This window comes from Mobula birostris, chromosome 13 (assembly GCF_030028105.1).
Source record: "Mobula birostris isolate sMobBir1 chromosome 13, sMobBir1.hap1, whole genome shotgun sequence".
Classification (NCBI taxonomy): domain Eukaryota; kingdom Metazoa; phylum Chordata; class Chondrichthyes; order Myliobatiformes; family Myliobatidae; genus Mobula; species Mobula birostris.
The window spans coordinates 42,027,474-42,047,310 of record NC_092382.1 but is presented as its reverse complement, the minus strand read 5'-3'; the positions used below and the strand labels follow the sequence as shown (position 1 = coordinate 42,047,310).

Sequence of the window (19,837 nt, the reverse complement as noted above, 5' to 3'; positions counted from 1 at the left end):
TGGCCCACAGTGTTGTGTCGACCATGTAACTTACTCTGGAAACTGCCTAGAATTACCCTACCGCATAGCCCTCCATTTTCCCGAGCCCCATGTATCTAGTCTCTTAAAAAAAAACTATTGTATCCGCCTCTACCACCGTCACTGGCAGTGCATTCCACACACACACCACTCCTTGTTTAGAAAAAACTTAGCTCTGACCTCTCCTCTGTGCCTACTTTCAAGCAGCTTAAACCTGTGCCCCCTCGTGTTAGCCGTTTCAGCCCTGGGAAAAAGCCTGTGGCTATCCACACAACCAATGCCTCTCATCATCCTATACACCTGCATGAATCTCCTGCATGATTGTCTCCAGGCTGAATAAGACGACGCGCTCACTGTGGTTTTGACGTTCTTCAAGGCTCTGGACGAAGTTGGTTAAACTCCTTCCCCGCTCTTTCCGACGTTTTGTGTCATTTCCACTAATTTCAATGGACTGTGCTTCAGGCAGCTGGATTGTTGCAATGCGCCTCTCAAGCCTGACAGCAGACTAGCGAATGAATTTTCGACAGAGCGGAGTCAGAAAGAGTTGGCATTATGATTCAGGGCTTTGGGGCTCCAGAGAATGATGGGGTCTAGAGTTTACGAGGAGGAGGAGAAATCAGACCAGCAGGATATGGCTACAAATTAAAGATCAGAAACATTCGGAAACTGGTTGAATGAAAAAAAAGGTGGTTAATTTCTGCAAATTACTGGTGGAAATCAACAGATCAGGCAGCAAATGTGGAGAGGAATAAATACACAACGTTTAGGCCGAGCTCCTTCAATATGCTTAGCCTGTGAACTCCGCTGCTTATTTGCTGCCTGAACTGCAGAGTTCCTCCAGCATTGTGTGTGTGTGGGTCTCTGTATTTCCAGCAACTGCAGAATCTCTTACATTTGTAAGAGGATTGTACTTTGGCATTAGATACACGGAATACCTGTTGATATTGAGCAAATCGTTTATGGGATCCGCTTTCTGTGTTAAAACAGCTACTGAGTACTCTACACAAAAAAAACTGAGGTCTGGACATGGAACCGAAGCTTGCCGGAACATTTAATGGCACCGTGATTACCCAGAAAGCTCGGCATAACAATTTTCGCCGTCGCGGAAGCACCGATCAAATGCGCAGGCGTCAGGGTTGATGTTTGTTCCCGAATATCGCGCATGCGCGCAGTACACTAAAGGCCTCGGAAAATCGGCTCCAGGTAAGAGACAGTTTGCTGGTGGGGATTTCAACACCGAATTCGGGATAATTACTGTGAGCTCCGGACACCGTGACCCGGAATCCCGGGACAGTCCTGTTCTCTTCCCTCTCTCTCAGCCCCACGATCCGTACACGGGTCCCGGGGAGCTTCCGGCTGGTGAGGGAATGGGAACCGATGGATCTCTCAGACAGAGCTGAGCTCCAGCTGTCTAAATGCAAGGATTGGGAACTCGGAGAAAGGGAACAAATCTTTTAAATCACCTTTGTTCTACCTCCTATCACAAACGAGAGAAAATCTGCAGATGCTGGAAATCCAAGCAACACACACGAATTGCCGGAGGAATTCAGCATTAGTACTCTTCCTTAGATGCTGCCTGGCCTGCTGAGTTCCTCCAGCATTTTGTGTGTGTTGTTTCTTCTACCTGCTCTTGTTCTGGACTTTTCTACTCGTGAGAACACGTTTTGACCCACTCTCTCTGGGTACATAATTATATCAAACACTTTTGTCCTGGGCAACAAGTAGCTTTCACATCACAAATGTGCCGGACAGAGTACTGCCTTTCCCTTCATACTCATTGGCATTGCCATCAATAAGCTCAGCACCGACAGTCACTTGGGGGGAGGGTTCAGGGGAAATATTTATGTACGATACAGAATCTGTGTTTATTGTGGTGATGCAAAAGTTGCTGGAGAATTTGCAAGTGGGAGGAAGTGGAGTGATATTTGGAAATCTGACTTTTAAAAGTGTCATTTAGCAAGCAAATCAGATATGGATGGTGTGCAAAAGCTGGAGTGAGAAAATTCTTCCTAACCCTCTACAGGCCTGCTACGTAGGTTGTGTGAAAGTGCAGATGAACTTGATCAAATCCAGAGGATATCAAAGTTCTTATTGACAGTGATTTACTAGCTGTTAAAATGAATACCTCTATTTAAAGTTCAGTGTGCACATATTATTGTCACTGGGTAAAAATTGCACAGCCCAAGATTTTTTGGCACACGGCTCATTACAAATTAGATGGGACATTGGTGGGAAGGTGGGGAGACTTCAAGTGTCCTTGACATCCTCACCTGCTAGGTGTGCGTCCAGCTGCAGCTTGTAACCCTGCATGTTAGGGAGTTTGAGCTAGAAATGGATGAATTCCAGATCATTTGGGAGTTGGAGGGGGTGATGGATATGACCTGAAGAGAGGGGCCAGGCACCCATGCAGCTTAGCAGGAACAGGGAATAATACCAATGGAGAGAGTCAAACTGACCCAAGGCACAAATTGGAGACAGCAAAATGCCCCATTCTTACAGAGACAGGAAGATCATCAGGGAATTGATGGTCATTCCAGATGCCAGCACTGTGCCCAGTTTGAAGATAATTTCTCTCTTCAACTTGGGTTGAACTTCACTAACAGTAATACCAGATCAAACCTTGGCAACTCAAGTAATCTCATCTGAAATGTTGTCCTACACCCATTGATGTATTTTGTAAATTTTTTTACAGGTTAAACACAAGAAGGAATTTGTCTACAGGAATCTCAAACACGACGCGCCAGTTTTGCTGTCTCTGTCTAGATATTTAAGAAGTGGAGCAAGGGATTCAATCGACCATCCTTCCTGCTCAGACTGTGGGGAGGGATTGACTCGGTCATTTGACCAACTGGCATGCCAGTCGTTTTACACGGGGAGAGGCCATTCACCTGCTCAGACAGTGGAAATGGATTCACTTGGCCATCTCAGTTGAGGGTCATCAGCAAGATCACACTGTGCAAGGCCATTCATCTGTTTTGTGTGTGAGAAAAGATTCAGTCGGTCATCCCACCTGTGGACACACCAATCGGAGGCTGGTCATCTGCTCAATTTCTGGTAAAGGATTCACTTGGTCATCTGACCTAATGTTACACCAGCGAGTTCACGCAGGAGAGAAACCATTTTCCTGCTCAGTCTGTGGGAAGGGATTCACTCTGTAATCCACCCTACAGAGTCACCAGCACATTCACACTGGGGAGAAGCTGTTCACCTGCTCAGTCTGTGGGAAGGGATTCACACTGTAATCCATCCTACAGAGTCACCAGCATATTCACACTGGGGAGAAGCTGTTCACCTGCTCAGTCTGTGGGAAGGGATTCACTTTTTCATCTAGCCTAATGGCTCACCAGCGAGTTCACACCAGGGAGCGGCCATTCACCTGCTCGGACTGTGGGAAGAGATTCACATTGTCATCTCAACTACTGACACATCAGCGAGTTCACACTGGGGAGAAGCCGTTCACCTGCTCAGTCTGTGAGAAGAGATTCACTGATTCATCCACCCTACAGAAACACCATCGAGTTCACACTGGGGAGAAGCCATTCACCTGCTCAGTCTGTGGGAAGAAATTCACTCAGTCATCCAACCTACAGATACACCATCGAGTTCACACTGGCGAGAAGCCATTCACCTGCTCAGTCTGTGAGAAGAAATTCACTCACTCTTCCACCCTGCAGAGACACCATCGAGTTCACACTGGGGAGAAGCCGTTCACCTGCTCAGTCTGTGGGATGAGTTTCACTGATTCATCTGCCCTACAGAGTCACCAGCGAGTTCACACTGGGGAGAAGCCATTCACCTGCTCATTCTGTGGGAAGGGATTCACTCAGTCATCCAACCTGCAGAGTCATCAGCGAGTTCACACTGGGGAGAAGCCATTCACCTGCTCAGTCTGTGGGAAGGGATTCACCCACTCATCCAACCTGCAGAGTCACCAGCGAGTTCACACTGGGGAGAAGCCATTTACCTGCTCAGTCTGTGGGAAGAGATTCACTCAGTCATCTGACCTAATGGCTCACCAGCGAATTCACACTGGGGAGCAGCCATTCACCTGCTCGGACTGTGGAAAGGGATTCACTTTGTCATCCACCCTACTGAGACACCAGCGAGTCCACACTGGGGAGAAGCCGTTCACCTGCTCAGTCTGTGGGAAGGGATTCACTCAGTCATCCACCCTGCAGAGTCACCAGCGAGTTCACACTGGGGAGAAGCCGTTCACCTGCTCAGAATGTGGGAAGGGATTCACTCAGTCATCCAACCTGCAGAATCATCAGCGAGTTCACACAGGGGAGAAGCCGTTCACCTGCTCAGTCTGTGGGAAGAGATTCACTGATTCATCCACCCGACAGAGTCACCAGCGAGTTCACACTGGGGAGAAGCCGTTCACCTGCTCAGTCTGTGGGAAGCGATTCACTCACTCATCCACCCTACAGAGACACCAACGAGTTCACACTGGGGAGAAGCCGTTCACCTGCTCAGTCTGTGGGAAAGGATTCACTCGGTCATCTGAACTACTGGCACATCAGTCAGTTCACAGTGGGGAGTGGCCATTCACCTGCTCAGAATGTGGGAAGGGATTCACTCATGCATCCCACCTAAAGAGACACCAGGGAGTTCACACTGGGGAGAAGCCGTTCACCTGCTCAGAATGCGGTAAAGGATTCACTCAATCTTCCAAACTACTGGCACACCAGTCAGTTCACACTGGGGAGTGGCCGTTGTTATGAATCCCTTGGTTTTGTTTGCTATGGACATTCATTTTAAAAGAGAGAGAGAGATTAAGAAGGTGAATCAGTCTGACTTACGGCTTGTTTACATTGCTTGCAGCTTGTTTAGATTTAACCGAGGACACGGACACTCAGAGTCAGACAGAGACGAAGGAGGTAAGATGGAAGGATCGAAACAAAGGAACTAGTGGCCAAGGGTCACTGTTTAGAACTTTCCTATGCCCACAAGGGTGGGTTAATTATCGATTCAGTGTACATCGAATGTGTGGTTATCACCTCTTTTGAACTATAGGAGTGGATTGGATTTGGGGTATCCTGTGAAGACCAGTTGTGTGTTAACCCTTGACTGCGTGTGATGTGGGAATTCACTTGAGGACGATACCCCTTGTGACAAGTCACTTTCGGTGATAATTCGTATGTGGATTTGGAACGATGACGGATAAAATCTACAGCGACTGTTCTCTTGTTTTACCACCGTGGAACCTGTGGAATTCGACATGATTCCCTCCTCTGGACATTTACCCTGGATTACAAATATCTCTGTCTCATCACCTATTCCATGGATGAATTGAACTTTCATACTTTATCATCTCAAAACCCTAAGCCTTGTTTCCCCTGCGTTCAATAGCTTGGGAGTAATACTTCCACACATATATACACGTAACACTGTTAACTTTTGTTTATCTTGCTTAAGTTATTATTTATAAGTAGACACTGATAAAGATAGTGGTTTTCACATCAAAACCAGACTCCAGTCTATTGCTGCTGGTTCGTTTCTAAAGCATTACGGTTCGTAACAAAATTAGGGCCTGCGTCTGGGATATGAACAAATTTGGGGGCATATTGATTGATTAATTATCAATTTCATTGGGGAAATCCCTTTTGATTTATTTGTGTGTGGAAAATCACCAGCAATGGATGTTGATAGATTTCTGGAAGCACCAACCTCTGAGGCATTAGAAGACGCCAGAAGGATTGAGTTGTTGAGTATTGCTAAAAGGTTAGAACTTGCTAAGGTGAAATCAACAATGAGGAAGGCACAGATGCAGAGGACAATAGCTGAACATTATGTATATGAGGGTGTGTTTAAAGTGGAAGAGTTGGAGGTGTTTCTGGAAAGTAAACTTAGTGAGCTTGAGCTCCCGTACAAGTTAGAAAAATTAAAGATGGAGGCTGTGGAAAGGCAGAGGCAGTTTGAGGCTAGAGAGGCAGAAAAACAGGGAGGAAGCAGAAAGACAGAGGCTGTTTGAGCTGGAAAAGATAAGAGAGATTGCAGCAAAGGGGTCTAGTGTTAGACTCTGGTGATAAGTTTGAGTCCAGTCGGGAAGTTAAATTGGTACCTCCATTTGATGAGGCAGAGGTTGATAAATACTTTCAGCATTTTGAGAAGTTTGCTCAGAGTATAAAGTGGCCAAAAGAGGGTTGGCCTATTCTCTTACAAAGTGTAATTAAGGGCAAGGCTCAGCAAGCCTATTCTGTGCTTTGACAGTTGATGAAGCAGCTGATTATGACACAGTGAAACAGGCTGTGCTCAAAGCTTACGAGTTGGAAAGTTTAGAAATTTGAGGAAATCTCTGAACCAGACTTGTATGAAATTTGCTTATGAGAAGTTTGTGTGTTTTGACCACTGGCACATATATAAAAATGTAAATGATGATTTTAACAGCTTGAAAGAGTTGGTTTTAATTGAAGAATTCAAAAGGTGCGTCCCTGATGACATAAAGACATATTTAGATGAAAAGGATGCTGCCACTTTGCAGGAGTCTGCTAGATTCACAGATGAGTTTGCTTTAACCATAACTCATGAGTTCACCCTGAATAAAAGCTTCCAAAAGAGTAGCAGGGATAACCAGGGTAAACCAGAAATTAATGCTGGAACTAATAACAAGAGTAAGGATGAAGGGAAGCAGTTGAAGGAGAAATATTCTGGTCTTACTTGTTACTATTGTAAGAAAGCTGGTCATATGATGTCTTAATTTTTCCATCCTGAAGAAGATAAAGGAAAAGGAGTCAGTTCCAAATGCCTGTGATCAGTATGTTGAAGCACCTATAAACCCACATTCTGTTGAGGCTCAGTTAAGGACTGAGAGGTCTGACTGAGTTCAGAAGGTATTCGCCTCACCTCCCCCTCGTACCCCATCCGTTATTTATTATTATTTTTATACACACATTTGTTCTCTCACTCTCCTTTTTTCTCCGTCTCTCCCTCTGACTATACCCCTTGCCCATCCTCTGGGTTCTCCCCCTCCCCCTTGTCTTTCTCCACAGACATCCTGTCCCATGATCCTCTCATATCCCCTTTGCCAATCACCTGTCCAACTGTTGGCTCCATCCCTCCCCCTCCTGTCCTCTCCTATCATTTTGGATCTCCCCCTCCCCCTCCCACTTTCAAATCTCTTACTAGCTCTTCTTTCAGTTAGTCCTGACGAAGGGTCTCAGCCCGAAACGTCAACTGTACCTCTTCCTAGAGATGCTGCCTGGCCTGCTGCATTCACCAGCAACTTTGATGTGTGTTGCTTGAATTTCCAGCATCTGCAGAATTCCTCTTGTTCAGAAGGTATTCGATCACTTTATGTCAGATGGGTTTGTATTAGTAAAGGAAAGGTCAACCCTGGTACCTATGAAAATTCTTTGAGATACTGGGGCTTCTCAGTCACTTACATTAGACAGTGTTCTAAAGTTTGATGATGAGACTAACATAGGTGAGGTAAATCTTATTAAAGGCATTGGGGGTGGCATGGTTTCTGTGCCACTGCACAGGGTAATTTTAGTCAGGGTTGGTTTCGAGACCTGTTAAGATTGGATTATGCTCCAGTTTACCGGTGGAAGATGTTACTTTGCTGTTAGGGAATGACCGGGCAGATGGTAAAGTCGTTCCTGCAGTGCAGTTGACAACTAAGCCAACCACTGACGACCCACAGATGGATTTTAACATTTATCCTTCCTGCGCAGTAACTCAAAGTATGGCTAAAAAGTCTGCCAATGCAGACAGTTCTGTGCAGCATGATTCTGATACCCATGACAGCCAAAATCGGGATTCAGGTTATGATGACTTGTCAGGGACTCTTCTACCTTCTTTGTTTCAACAGGACTCAGGTAGTTAGTCTGATAAGAAAGATTTATTCCTGTCTAGGAAGGAGTTTATAGCAGAACAGAACCAAGACCCTGAGATTGAAGCTTTAAAAGAAACAGCTTTCTCAGATAATGAGATTAAGAAAGTACCAGTTGGCTATTATCTCAAGGATGGAGTGTTAATGAGGAAGTGGAGGCCACCTGCTATACCTGTGAGTGAGGAATGGGCAATTGTTCACCAAGTTGTTGTCCCTAAAGTTTATAGGACTAAAATTTTAGCTTTGGCCCACAGTATGCCCTGAGGTGGCCATTTCAGAGTGAATAAAATGGTAAACAGGATTATGGAACAATTTTATTGGCCTAATTTAAGGAAAGATGTTGTGACCTTTTGCAGAACCTGTCACCCTTATCAATTTGTGGGTAAACCTAATCAGGTCACCCCAGTGGCCCACTCTGGCTATACCTGTATTCGGTGAACCCTTTTCCAAAGTTATAGTGGATTGTGTTGGCCCATTGCCAAAGACTGAATCTGGCCATCAGTATTTGCTAAATATTATGTGTACTGCATCCAGATTCCCAGAAGCAATAACTCTCAGAAATATTAAAGCTAAAACTGTGGCGAAAGCTCTTAACAGGTTTTTTACTTTATTTGGTTTACCTAAAGAAATCCAGTCTGATCAAGGAAGTAATATTACACCTGGATTGTTCCAGCAGGTATTTTATGAACTGGGAGCTAAACAAATTACATTGTCTGAGTACCATCCGGAATCACAAGGGGCTTTAGAAACATTTCCTTCTACCCTCTAAACAATGATTAAGACATACCGTGTTGAAAATGGAAAAGACTGGGATGAAGGAATACATTTGCTTTTGTTCGCAGTAAGAGAGCCGGTACAGGAATTACTGGGCTTTAGTCCTTTTGAACTTGTATTTGGTCATAGAGTGAGGGGAACTTTGGCCTTGTTAAAGGAACAGTGGTTTGATGGGGATGTACATGTTAACCTGTTAGACTGTTTTGAAGTTCAAAAATAAACTACACCAAGCTTGTAGTCTAGTGAGACAAAACTTAAAGATTTCTCAAAACAAAATGAAGTGTTGGTTTGATAAGTGGGCTTGCGGAAGAAAATACGAGGTGGGGAATAAGGTGCTTGCCCTATTTCCAATGTTGACGTATCCACTTCAGGCGAAATTCAATGGACCATATGAAATAGTCTCTCAAAGTAATGATGCGAATTATGTTACTAAAACACCCGACCGACGTCAACTAACACAGGTGGTACACATAAATATGATAAAGCCTTATTTTGTCAAGCAGGCAGCATCTGTGAGTGTTGTTGTCAAAATATATGAATCTGGCAATGCTGAAAATGAAACAATTGACTCATCTAAGGCTACGTCCACACTAGACTGGATAAATTCGTAACCAAAGCTTTCTGTCTTCGTTTTGACCCTCTGTCCACACTGAAATGGTGTTTTCCTCCCCCAAAAACAGAGATTTTCTTCAACGCCCTCCGGAGTGTGTAAATTTGTAAACGTCGATTGCGCAGAGCAGTGTGGACGGGGTAAACGGATATTTTTAAAAACGCTGTCATGACGTGCCAGAACAGATGGCGGCAGCGCGACATTTCATTGTTTTCTTGAACGCAACCCCCCCCACACAACCTAACAATTTCAGAACAGACAGAAACAATACTGAAGCCAGAAGAGTTAGAAATGTACTTACCAAATACTTTGACCCATAGCTTACTGAATAAGTAAGTATACTAACTTTGCCCTGTTTTCTGTCCTTGCTTGTATGAAGGTAGTTTACCTATTTATGCAAGCACTTCTGATGGGCAGTTGAAGTTCCCCAACCATATCGCAGCCACCACCCTGCGACCAGACGTTGTCGTAGTGTCTGAGTCTACTAAGCAAGTGGTGCTGCTGGAGCTGACAGTCCCATGGGAAGATAGCTTGGAGGAGGCCTTTGAAAGGAAGCTCTCCAAGTACGCAGGACTGGTCAGCAACTGTCAGCAGGCTGGATGGAAAGCAAGGTGTCTCCCAGTGGAGGTTGGTTGCAGGGGATTCGTAGCCCGTTCTTTAGTTAGAGCTTTCAGCATTTTGGGCATCGAGGGAGAGGGGAAGAGGAGAGCCATCCGCAGTACCACTGATGCGGCAGAGAGGGCCTCAAGATGGCTGTGGCTCAAAAGAGGGGAGCCATGGATTCGTAAGTAGCTAGCCATCTGGACACAAGCTGGGACCTGATCAGCCCCGGCTGGGTCACCTGGAGGAGGTTGTATGATGTTGAAAGACCCGAAACACCCGATGATTCCAGGAACATCACTGAAGATGTGTCCAGAAGCTTCAATAGATGTACATACACAGAGTTTTTACTATTTCTCCTTTAATATCTTCCAGCTGTTTGTTGTTATCTTGTCGGAACTCATGAATCTCTCTGAGAATCAAAGACAGATTCACCGATTCCTCCTCATTATCTCCGTCCTGGCTTGCCGTGGGGGAGCTACTTTGATCCGTACCTTACTGAATAAATAAGTATACTTACTTTGCCCTGTTTTCTGTCCTTGCTTGTATGAAGGTAGTTTACCTATTTATGCAAGTACTTCTTTGACAATAGATGTGTAACAGCCTAATGTAACATTGTATGGAAATACAAGATAACACTGATGCAGACATGTTTTATACATTTAACAAGGCACTTTATTTGTCACGGACCCTTCTGGCAATCCCCCACCTTACTGTTTACCTCAGGAATTGGGCTTCAATCCCCCCGTTTAATTTCCAATCATTCCCAGGTTCCACTTACACACACACACCTGCTTTCCATCAGAAAATGCAGGATAAAGACCCTGTGATCACAACAACGAGCTGACAGTTCGTTGGTCGACGCCAGTGTGAGTAACCTTCGTTCATGGTTCTTAGGACTGTTAGTTCTAAGTCTAGCATCGCTCCTAGATTCTCTCCAAACCCAAGACTTCAGGTAAAGACTCCCCTGGAAACCGATTCCACGCTCGCTACGGTGATAACGACTCCCGACTCTGTCCCCACGCCCCTGTTCTGCACTTGGGTTCACCCATGCTTGTGTAATATGATTAATGTATTGCTTGTGCAAACATTCAATAGATGCAATTGTCACCTTTGCCCAGTAACTCATTCTATTGCACATGTTAAATACACCAAATTAATACACAAAGACATGGCAAAGGTAAAGGCAAACAAATGAGGTAACAGCAAATTTCACTTTTGCCTAGTAACAAGCCTTGTTCCATTTAGTTGTACCTGTCGTCCCTTTCATCGGTGAAGAGACTATGGCTGTAGAAAACGTTTCTGGACTAACGCGCACCAGGTCTTTTGTTTGGCAATTTCCATTTAAGTTTCTCTAGTCCAACTGGACAAACGCGCACCAAGTACACCGTTTCCTCTTTGATTTTTTTCCGTGTGTCTTGCGCATGCCCAGTAGGAGGAGATTCACCCAAATATCCATTCTAATGAGGACAGAGGTATTTTGAAAATTGCCTGGTGTGGACACCTGGCGTTTTTACGCCAAACCTGCGTTTTCAAAATTATCCGGTCTAGTGTGGACGTAGCCTGAGATTTTTCACAAGCCAGACATGGTCCCAGTTAGGCTAATGAACTTGGTTGTTCTGGAAAACATTGATAACAAGTTGGCTCATCTGCAGCCAAAGCAAGAACAACAGCTGAGAAATTAATTCTGAAGTTTAAAAATTTATTTCCCGACGTTCCCAAGCAAACCACGGTCGCAGTACATGACGTAGATATTGGTCAAGCCAAACCAATTAAACAGCACCCATATTGCATGAACGTAGAAAAGCGTAAATTGGCTGAGTAAGAAATTGAATATATGCTGAAAAATGGTATTATTAGGCCTTCAAAATCAGATTGGAGCTCACCCTGCGTTATTGTGCCCAAACCTGATGGTAGTGTTAGATTTTCCACTGATTATAGGAAGGTAAATGCAGTAACAAAAACAGATGCCTATCCTATCTCTATGGTGGATGATTGCCTCGATAAGGTTGGAAAAGCTAAATTTCTTAAAGATTGATCTGTTGAAAGGGTATTGGTGCGTTCCATTGACAGACGGAGGTAGAGAAATTTCCGCGTTAGTGACAGCTACTGGGTTGTATGAATACAATGTTTTGCCATTTGGAATGAAAAATGCTCCAGGAACATTCCAGAGAATGATTGATTCTGTAATTCGAGGGTTAGAACACGCAGTTGCCTATATTGGTGACTTAGTCACAGGGAGTGACACTTGGGAAGAGCATATCTCTGCAGTAGAAAAGCTGTTTGACAGGCTTTCCCAAGCCAACCTTACAGTTAATAGTGAATTTGGCCATGCCACTGTGACCTATCTTGGCTATGTAGTAGGTCAAGACAAGTTGGCTCCTGTTCAGGCAAAAGTCCAGGGAATTTCTGAAGTTCCTAATCCGACTGGTATGAAGGCTCTCAGAAGGTTTCTGGGAATGATTGGATATTATCGTAAGTTCTGTAAGAACTTTGCTGATATCGCTCTTCCTCTGACTAATCTCCTGAAGAAGGGTGAAAAGTTTGTTTGGACCGAGCCTTGTCAGGATGCATTTGATCGATTGAAAGTTATTATTTGAGATTAGGCCAATCAATGTAGGGTCGTCAGCAAATTTAATTAGTAGATTGGAGCTGTGGGTGGTGACACAAGTCATGGGTATAAAAAGAGTAAAGGAGGGGGCAAGGAGACAACCCTGTGGGGTATGTGTGCTGAGGGTCAGAGAGACAGAGGTGAGGGAGCCCACTCTTACCACCTGCCGGCGATCTGACAGGAAGTCCAGGATCCAGCTACACAAGGCAGGGTGAAGGCCGAGGTCTCTGAGCTTCTTGTCGATACTTCACATCTTCGTATGGCTACTGCTCTGCCCATGACTGCAAGGAACTGCAGAGAACTTTGGAGAGCAGAGAACATCAGAGAAACAAGCCTCCCCTCCATGGACTCTTCCTACACTTCCCCTGCGTCGGAAAAGCAGACCATGTACTCAAAGACCCTCACAACCTGGACGTTCTTGCTGCAACCCCACTCCCCCATCAGGGAAGAGATACAAAAGCCTTAAAGCGCGTACCACCAGCCTCAAGGACGGCCTCCTGTCTGCGGTTATAAGCCAAAAAAATGGACTCGACCTCACAATGTAACTCGACGTGACCCTGCGCCATGTGTCTATCTGCACTGCACTTTCTCTGCAGCCATAATGCTTTGTTACAGTTATTGTTTTGATGTATATCAGCTCAATGTACTATTGTAATGTATTGATCTGTGTGGATGGTATGTCGGGCAAGAATTTCACTGTAGCTCAGTACGTGATAAAAATAAACAAATTCCCCATTTTAATTGTGTGGAAATGTTAGACAGACTGAGCTGCTTTGGAACCACAGAAGGAAACTTAACTTTTGTTATTTCTGTAGAATGCAGATAAATAGAAAAGGCTTCAATCTCGCATTACAATCTGCGGTAACTGGGATCAGGTGACTGGTGGTGGGTCTCCCATACCGATAATCAGAATCAGGTTAATAGCTCCGGCATATGTCATGAAATTTGTTGTCTCTGCGGCAGCAATAGAACCCAATTCATAACAATAGATTTTATCAAATGTGATTTAAGATAAGAATATGCATATTAAACAGTTAAATTATATAAGTAATACAAAATAAAAAAAAATATAATAAACTATTTTAATTGTGTGGAACTAAATACTGACTGGGTTGTTGCTTTGGAAATTCTAGAGTGAAGCTTAAGTAAACTACACGTTTATGAGAAGCTCAGATAAATAGAAAAGGCTAAACTCTCACACAAATTGGTCATACACACAGAAACATTGGCTGCACTTCAGCAGGTAATAACAGTGGAATGAAACATGCTGAAAATATTGCAGAAAAAAAACATATTGTCCACCCACGACAAGAGGACGTGACAGATCCGGATCTCACTGCCTTGTCTGAATGGGCGAAAGATGAAGCTACACGGACATGTAGAGTAGTGACCGACAGATGCTGCAGATCTGCAGGGAAATGTGAACAGGAAACGGGATCAGGTGACGGGTGGAGGGTCTCCCACCTGAACCGGTGACTCTGCTCCTCACCCCTCACCCGCTGCCCAACCCATCCACTGCATTTTCCACATTATTCCACTGCCACCAGATACGTAGTTACCTTTTCCCTCCATATCTTCCCTCTCCCTTTCCCTCCACCTCCAAGTCACAGAGTCAAGGGTTCAATTCCCATTCCGATCCAACACACAATTCAGACCCAAACAGGAAATGTGCAGGTTTCATTTAAATCAGTCTGTGTTTAAAAACACTCATTTCTATTCACAGTCCCCCGGCCTCACTGGACAGCAACACTGAAACATCAAGTGAGAAACAGCAGGATGTGGCCATTCAGCCCCTCTAACCATCAACAAGATGACGGCTGCTCTCCCATCTCAGCCACATGTTTCTGCCCGATCCTCATTTCCTCGATCCCTCCAGTCTCCACACATCTGCTGGCCTCTGTTTTATGTGAGGATGATCACCGAATCTTCACCGCCCTCTGGGGTGGGGATTTACAGACATTTACCACTCTTGGAGTGAAGACATTTTCCCTCATCTCAGTCCTGGACAGTCCAACCCCTTTTTCAGAGACTGGGATCCCTGGTTCAACCGGTAATGATGTTGTGCATTTCAATGTGTTCACCTCTCAGTTCTCGGTTCTCTAAATGAAAGGGTTATCACATTTGATCTTTCTTCATATGATCACCCACCACTCCAGGGATCAGTCTGGTGAATCTTCATTGCACCCTCTATAACAAATACTCTCTAACCTCTTTGTTAATCCTCTATGGAATTAATTTCCATCTTCTGCAGCCCCGTGTTGCCCCAACCACTCACCTCCCACCCCTGTCACTATTTCCACCTTCCCACCTCCCCCTCACCTGGACCCACCTCTCACTCCCCAGCTCTTGCCCCATCCCCACCCCTCACCTCTTTTCTCGGACTATTTCCCGTCCACTCTCAGTCCAGAGGGAGGGTCTCAGCCCGAAATGTTGACGGTCCATTTCCCTCCACAGATGCTGCCCGACCCACTGAGTTCCTCCGGCAGTTTGTTCTTTGGTCTGTATAACCCGTGTTAGTGTGGGGAGCGGGATTTTACACCATATTCCCGGTGCAATCTCAACAAAACACAAATAATTGTCACTTTGCCCGGACCATTGGCCCCGCTTGCAGGGCAACAGTCTGCCGGTGTTTGCCCCCAATGTGGTGAATCGCCACCACCGTGGGCTCAGACATTTCCACAGATGAGCCCCTCCTGTCCCCACCGGGACAAACATCCTGTCCGCCCCCTCTCTCACCGTCTTCATCCTCTCCCTCCCCGGGGAACCGGCATCAAACCGACGGGCCGAGCGGTCTCCTCCTACCTCTCAGCGATACATCAGACTCCGGCCGCAGGAGACGCTTCACAAACGCCCCAACTTCCCTCGGCGGGATATGGAAATAAATCAGAAAGCGGACATTTACTTTGAGGTTTGCTCCTCTTTGAGCGGGGTAACGCCCTCTCGGCTGGTCCGCCTCCGCTATTGGGCGGAAACAGTGATTGACATCGCCTCGGAGGTGAGGGGTGGAGGGGTCTCGTGGTCGGTAGCTCAGCCGTTAAACCGCCTCAGCACGAGCAGAGCAGCGCGTGTGTGACGTCAGTTACGCACGGGGGGAACCATGTGTGACGTCACCTGTGGGGGAGCGCTTGTAATTAAAAACACCTGAATGGACATTTCTTATGATTTCAGTGGGACAACAACATTAATCACGGGTTTCATCACTGAATCCAGTGTTGTGAGATGTAAAAAGTCCCCTGTTATGTGTCCGGCTGTGCTGTGTTGTTGGTGGAGTGGGCAGCGTGGTGTTTGTCTCAATTCGGGTCACAACACCAGAATTGCCAGCGGGGTCCACACACAGTGTATTAGTGACCAGAAAACCTCCCGTCCCTGCAGTCTCTGTCTCCTGGTAAACTCAACACCCTGACAATGTGGACCATAGACACCCCTTCCTCTCAGAGTCAGGGAATCATTCAGACAGCTGATCAAAGAGAGGAATTATATTTATTGGTCATTAAAGTTCACCCAGATTCGTTTGGACGGATTTGATGTGGAGTTCGGGGGTCACAGTGAAAGGGCCGGACGGCCGAACTCTCCCCGTTGTCCAAACATCCTTCCGGGTGAGGCGACCCTTCACCTGTGAATCTTCCGGGGTCGCCCGTTGTGTCCGCTGCTCCCGATGCGGCTCCTCTGCACTGGTGACACCGGCTCCTCCGCAGTTGTGCGGGGTCGGGTTGTTTTTTCGGGGGGATCGATGTTATTTTTCCCATTTGCGGGAGGAGTGGGGTTTTGGGGGTTGATGATCGGGATGCCGTTCCTTTTTATGCGGGGGTTGGGTGGGAGTTTGATGTTTCTCTCTGAACGACTTTCATGTTCTTTGTTCCGTGGCTCACTGGAGAAGAAAACAAAAACTCGGAGCTGTTTATGGATCCCTGCTTTGATAATTAATTAACCTTTGAACTATCTGCTCCGAGCGGGATTTCCCGGTGTCCAAACATTTTCATTCCGATTCCCATTCCCGTTGCGACGTGTCAACCCATCGCCTCCTCTTCTGCCAAGATGAGGCCACCCTCAGGGTCCAGGATCAGCGCCTCATATTCCGTCTGGTTACCCTCCAAACTGATGGCATGAATATCGATTTCTCCTTCCGCCGAACAGATCTCCCCCTCACCTCTCCCTCCCACTCCCTCTCTTCCTCTCTGACTTTTCACGTCCTCTCACCTGCTGAACACTTCTCTCTGGATCCACTGCTCCATCTCTTTCTCCTATTCTCCACTCTCCTCTCCTATTAGATTCTATTTTCTTCTGCTCTTGAGCTTTCCCACCTACCTGGCTTCACCTATCACCCTCCAGCTCGGCATTTCCTCGCCCGCCCCGATTTTATTCAGATATTTCCTTCATTCCATCTCAGTCCTGAAGGAGGGTTCAACTGGAAACGTCAAATGTTCATTGATGCTGCCCGGCCTGCTGAGTTCCGCCAGCATTTTGTTGGTGTTGCTCTGGATTTCCAGCATCTGCAGTTTGTCGTGTTTGTGATCTACCTCTCCGTTGTCCCTCCCGCCTCCGGCCGCCGGCGGCGCTGCATGGACCTCCGGCCACCAGTGGCGCTGCATTGACCTCCGTCCGCCGGCGGCGCTGCAAGGACCTCCGGCCACTGGTGGCGCTGCATTGACCTCCGTCCACGGGTGGTGCTGCGGCGAATATCCTGCTGAACGTCGGCCCGGTGCCCAGCACAGTTGTCGCCGGCGGTTCTGCTACCGAGGAGGTGAGTAATGGAGTTTGTGTAAATCGGGGGTTTGCTGCAGTTGGAAAGGGCCGGGACCGAGTTCTGCCGGACGGCTGCAGGCTCCGGGCTCTCCGGTCCCGCAGCCCCGGTTTTAGCTTTGCGCCCGAGCCCGGGCTGTGGGATCAGTCAGTTGTGGTTCCCAGGCTGGGAGGGGGTTTGGGGTGAAGGGGATCTGTCTGTGTGTGGGTAGAGGTTACGGGTGGACTGTGGGTGTGGGGTGAGTGGTCGGAAAGATGTGGGACCCTAGGCCTGAAAGGGAGCGGTTGTTAGAAAGTGGGATGTCCTTTCAGCAGAGGTGCAGTGCTAATTGTTTTAGGTGCCGGAGCTGACAAAATACTTGCCATTTCCTAGATCCTCTCTGTATATATGTCACACCCAGTTTGTGTACCTGCTGATTTCATGTACTGGACAACCTCCTTGCCCCATTCGAGTAATGAACAGGTAAACAAATTGAGTGTGGTATATATATATATATATCTTATTATGTCAAAATCAGATTTATTATCACAGGCAATTGAAGTGAAATTTGTTTGACTCAGCAACAGCAGTTGAATGCAATACATAAATACATATTCTGGCATAGATAATAAATTAAAACATAATAAATAAAAAACTAAATCATTATGCATAACGAATAGACCATAAGACAAAGGAGCAGAAGTAGGCCATTCGGCCCATCGAGTCTGCTCCGCCATTTTATCATGAGCTGATCTATTTTATCCTATTTAGTCCCACTGCCCCACCTTCTCACCATAACCTTTGATGCCCTGGCTGCTCAGATACCTATCAATCTCTGCCTTAAAGACACCCAATGACTTGGCCTCCACTGCTGCCCGTGGCAACAAATTCCATAGATTCACCACTCTCTGACTAAAAAAATTTTTTCGCATTTCTGTTCTGAAAGGGCGCCCTTCAATCCTGAAGTCATGCCCTCTCGTACTAGACTCCCCCATCATGGGAAACAACTTTGCCACATCCACTCTGTCCATGCCTTCTAACATTTGAAATGTTTCTATGAGGTCTCCCCTCATTCTTCTAAACTCCAAGGAATACAGTCCAAGAGCGGACAAACGTTCCTCATATGTTAACCCTCTCATTCCTGGAATCATTCCAGTGAATCTTCTCTGTACCCTCTCCAACGTCAGCACATCCTTTCTTAAATAAGGAGACCAAAACTGCCCACAGTACTCCAAGTGAGGTCTCACCAGCACCTGATAGAGCTTCAACATCACAGCCCTGCTCCTATACGCTATTCCTCTAGAAATGAATGCCAACATTGCATTCGCCTTCTTCACTACCGACTCAACCTGGAGGTTAACTTTAAGGGAATCCTGTACGAGGACTCCCAAGTCCCGTTGCATCTCAGAACTTTGAATTCTTTCCCCATTTAAATAATAGTCTGCCTGTTTATTTTTTCTGCCAAAGTGCAGAACCATACACTTTCCAACATTGTACTTCATTTGCCATTTCTCTGCCCATTCTTCCAATCTATCCAAGTCTTTCTGCAGACTCTCCGTTTCCTCAGCACTACCGGCCCCTCCACCTATCTTCGTATCGTCAGCAAACTTAGCCACAAAGCCCTCTATTCCATAATCCAAATCGTTGATGTACAATGTAAAAAGAAGCAGCCCCAACACTGATCCCTGTGGAACACCACTGGTAACCGGCAGCCAACCAGAATAGGATCCCTTTATTCCCACTCTCTGTTTCCTGCCAATCAGCCAACGCTCTATCCAGGTATGTAACTTTCCTGTAATTCCATGGGCTGTTATCTTGTTAAGCAGCCTCATATGTGGCACCTTGTCAAAGGCCTTCTGAAAATCCAAATATACAACATCCACTGCATCTCCCTTGTCTAGCCTACTGGTAATTTCCTCAAAAAATTGGTTGAATAGATTGTTAAAGATGTGTAAAAACAGAAATGATGTATATTAAAAAGTGACGTAGTGTCCAAAGCTTTCAAAGTCCATTCAGGAATCAGATGACAGAGGGGAAGAAGCTGTTCCTGAATCACTGAGTGTGTGCCTTCAGGCTTCTGTATCTCCTGACTGATGGTAACAGTGAGAAAAGGGCATGCCCTGGGTGCTGGAGGTCCTTTATAATGGATGCTACCTTTCTGAGACACCGCTCCCTGAAGATGTCCTGGATACTTTGTAGGTTAGTACCCAAGATGGAGCTGACGAGATTTACAACCTTCTGCAGCTTCTCACGGTCCTGTGCAGTAGCCCCTCCATACCAGACAGTGATGCAGCCTGTCCGAATGCTCCCCACAGTGCAGCTATAGAAGATTTTGAGCTTGTTTGTTGTCATGCCAAATTGCTTCAAACTCCTAATAAAGTACAGCTGCTGTCTTACCTTCTTTATGACTACATCGATAGCTGGGACCACGTTAGATCCTCAGGGATCTTGATGCCCAGGAATTTAAAGCTACTCACTCTCTCCACTTATGATCACTCTATGATGATTGGTACGTGTTCCCCTGTCTTACTCTTCCTGAAGTCCACAATCAGCGCTTTCGTCTTACTGACATTGAGTGTCAGGTTGTTGCTGTGGCACCATTCCACTAGCTGGCATATCTCACTCCTGTACGCCCCCTCGTCACCACCTGAGATTCGACCAACAATGGTT

At 46.1% G+C, this 19,837-nt stretch overlaps 1 protein-coding gene across 1 annotated transcript in view; it reads left to right on the top strand.

Annotated features, from left to right (window-relative positions):
• The first annotated feature begins 1,174 nt into the window (after window positions 1-1,174).
• The window catches only part of LOC140207907 (uncharacterized), a 36,755-nt gene continuing 18,092 nt past the window's right edge, over window positions 1,175-19,837 (top strand). Inside the window, exons 1-4 of the mRNA XM_072276450.1 lie at window positions 1,175-1,221; window positions 2,711-4,732; window positions 4,843-4,898; window positions 17,229-17,363. Of these exons, the coding sequence (XP_072132551.1) occupies window positions 3,354-4,732; window positions 4,843-4,898; window positions 17,229-17,363 (1,570 nt within the window). The 5' untranslated portion in view covers window positions 1,175-1,221; window positions 2,711-3,353. The remainder of the gene's footprint in view (window positions 1,222-2,710; window positions 4,733-4,842; window positions 4,899-17,228; window positions 17,364-19,837) is intronic.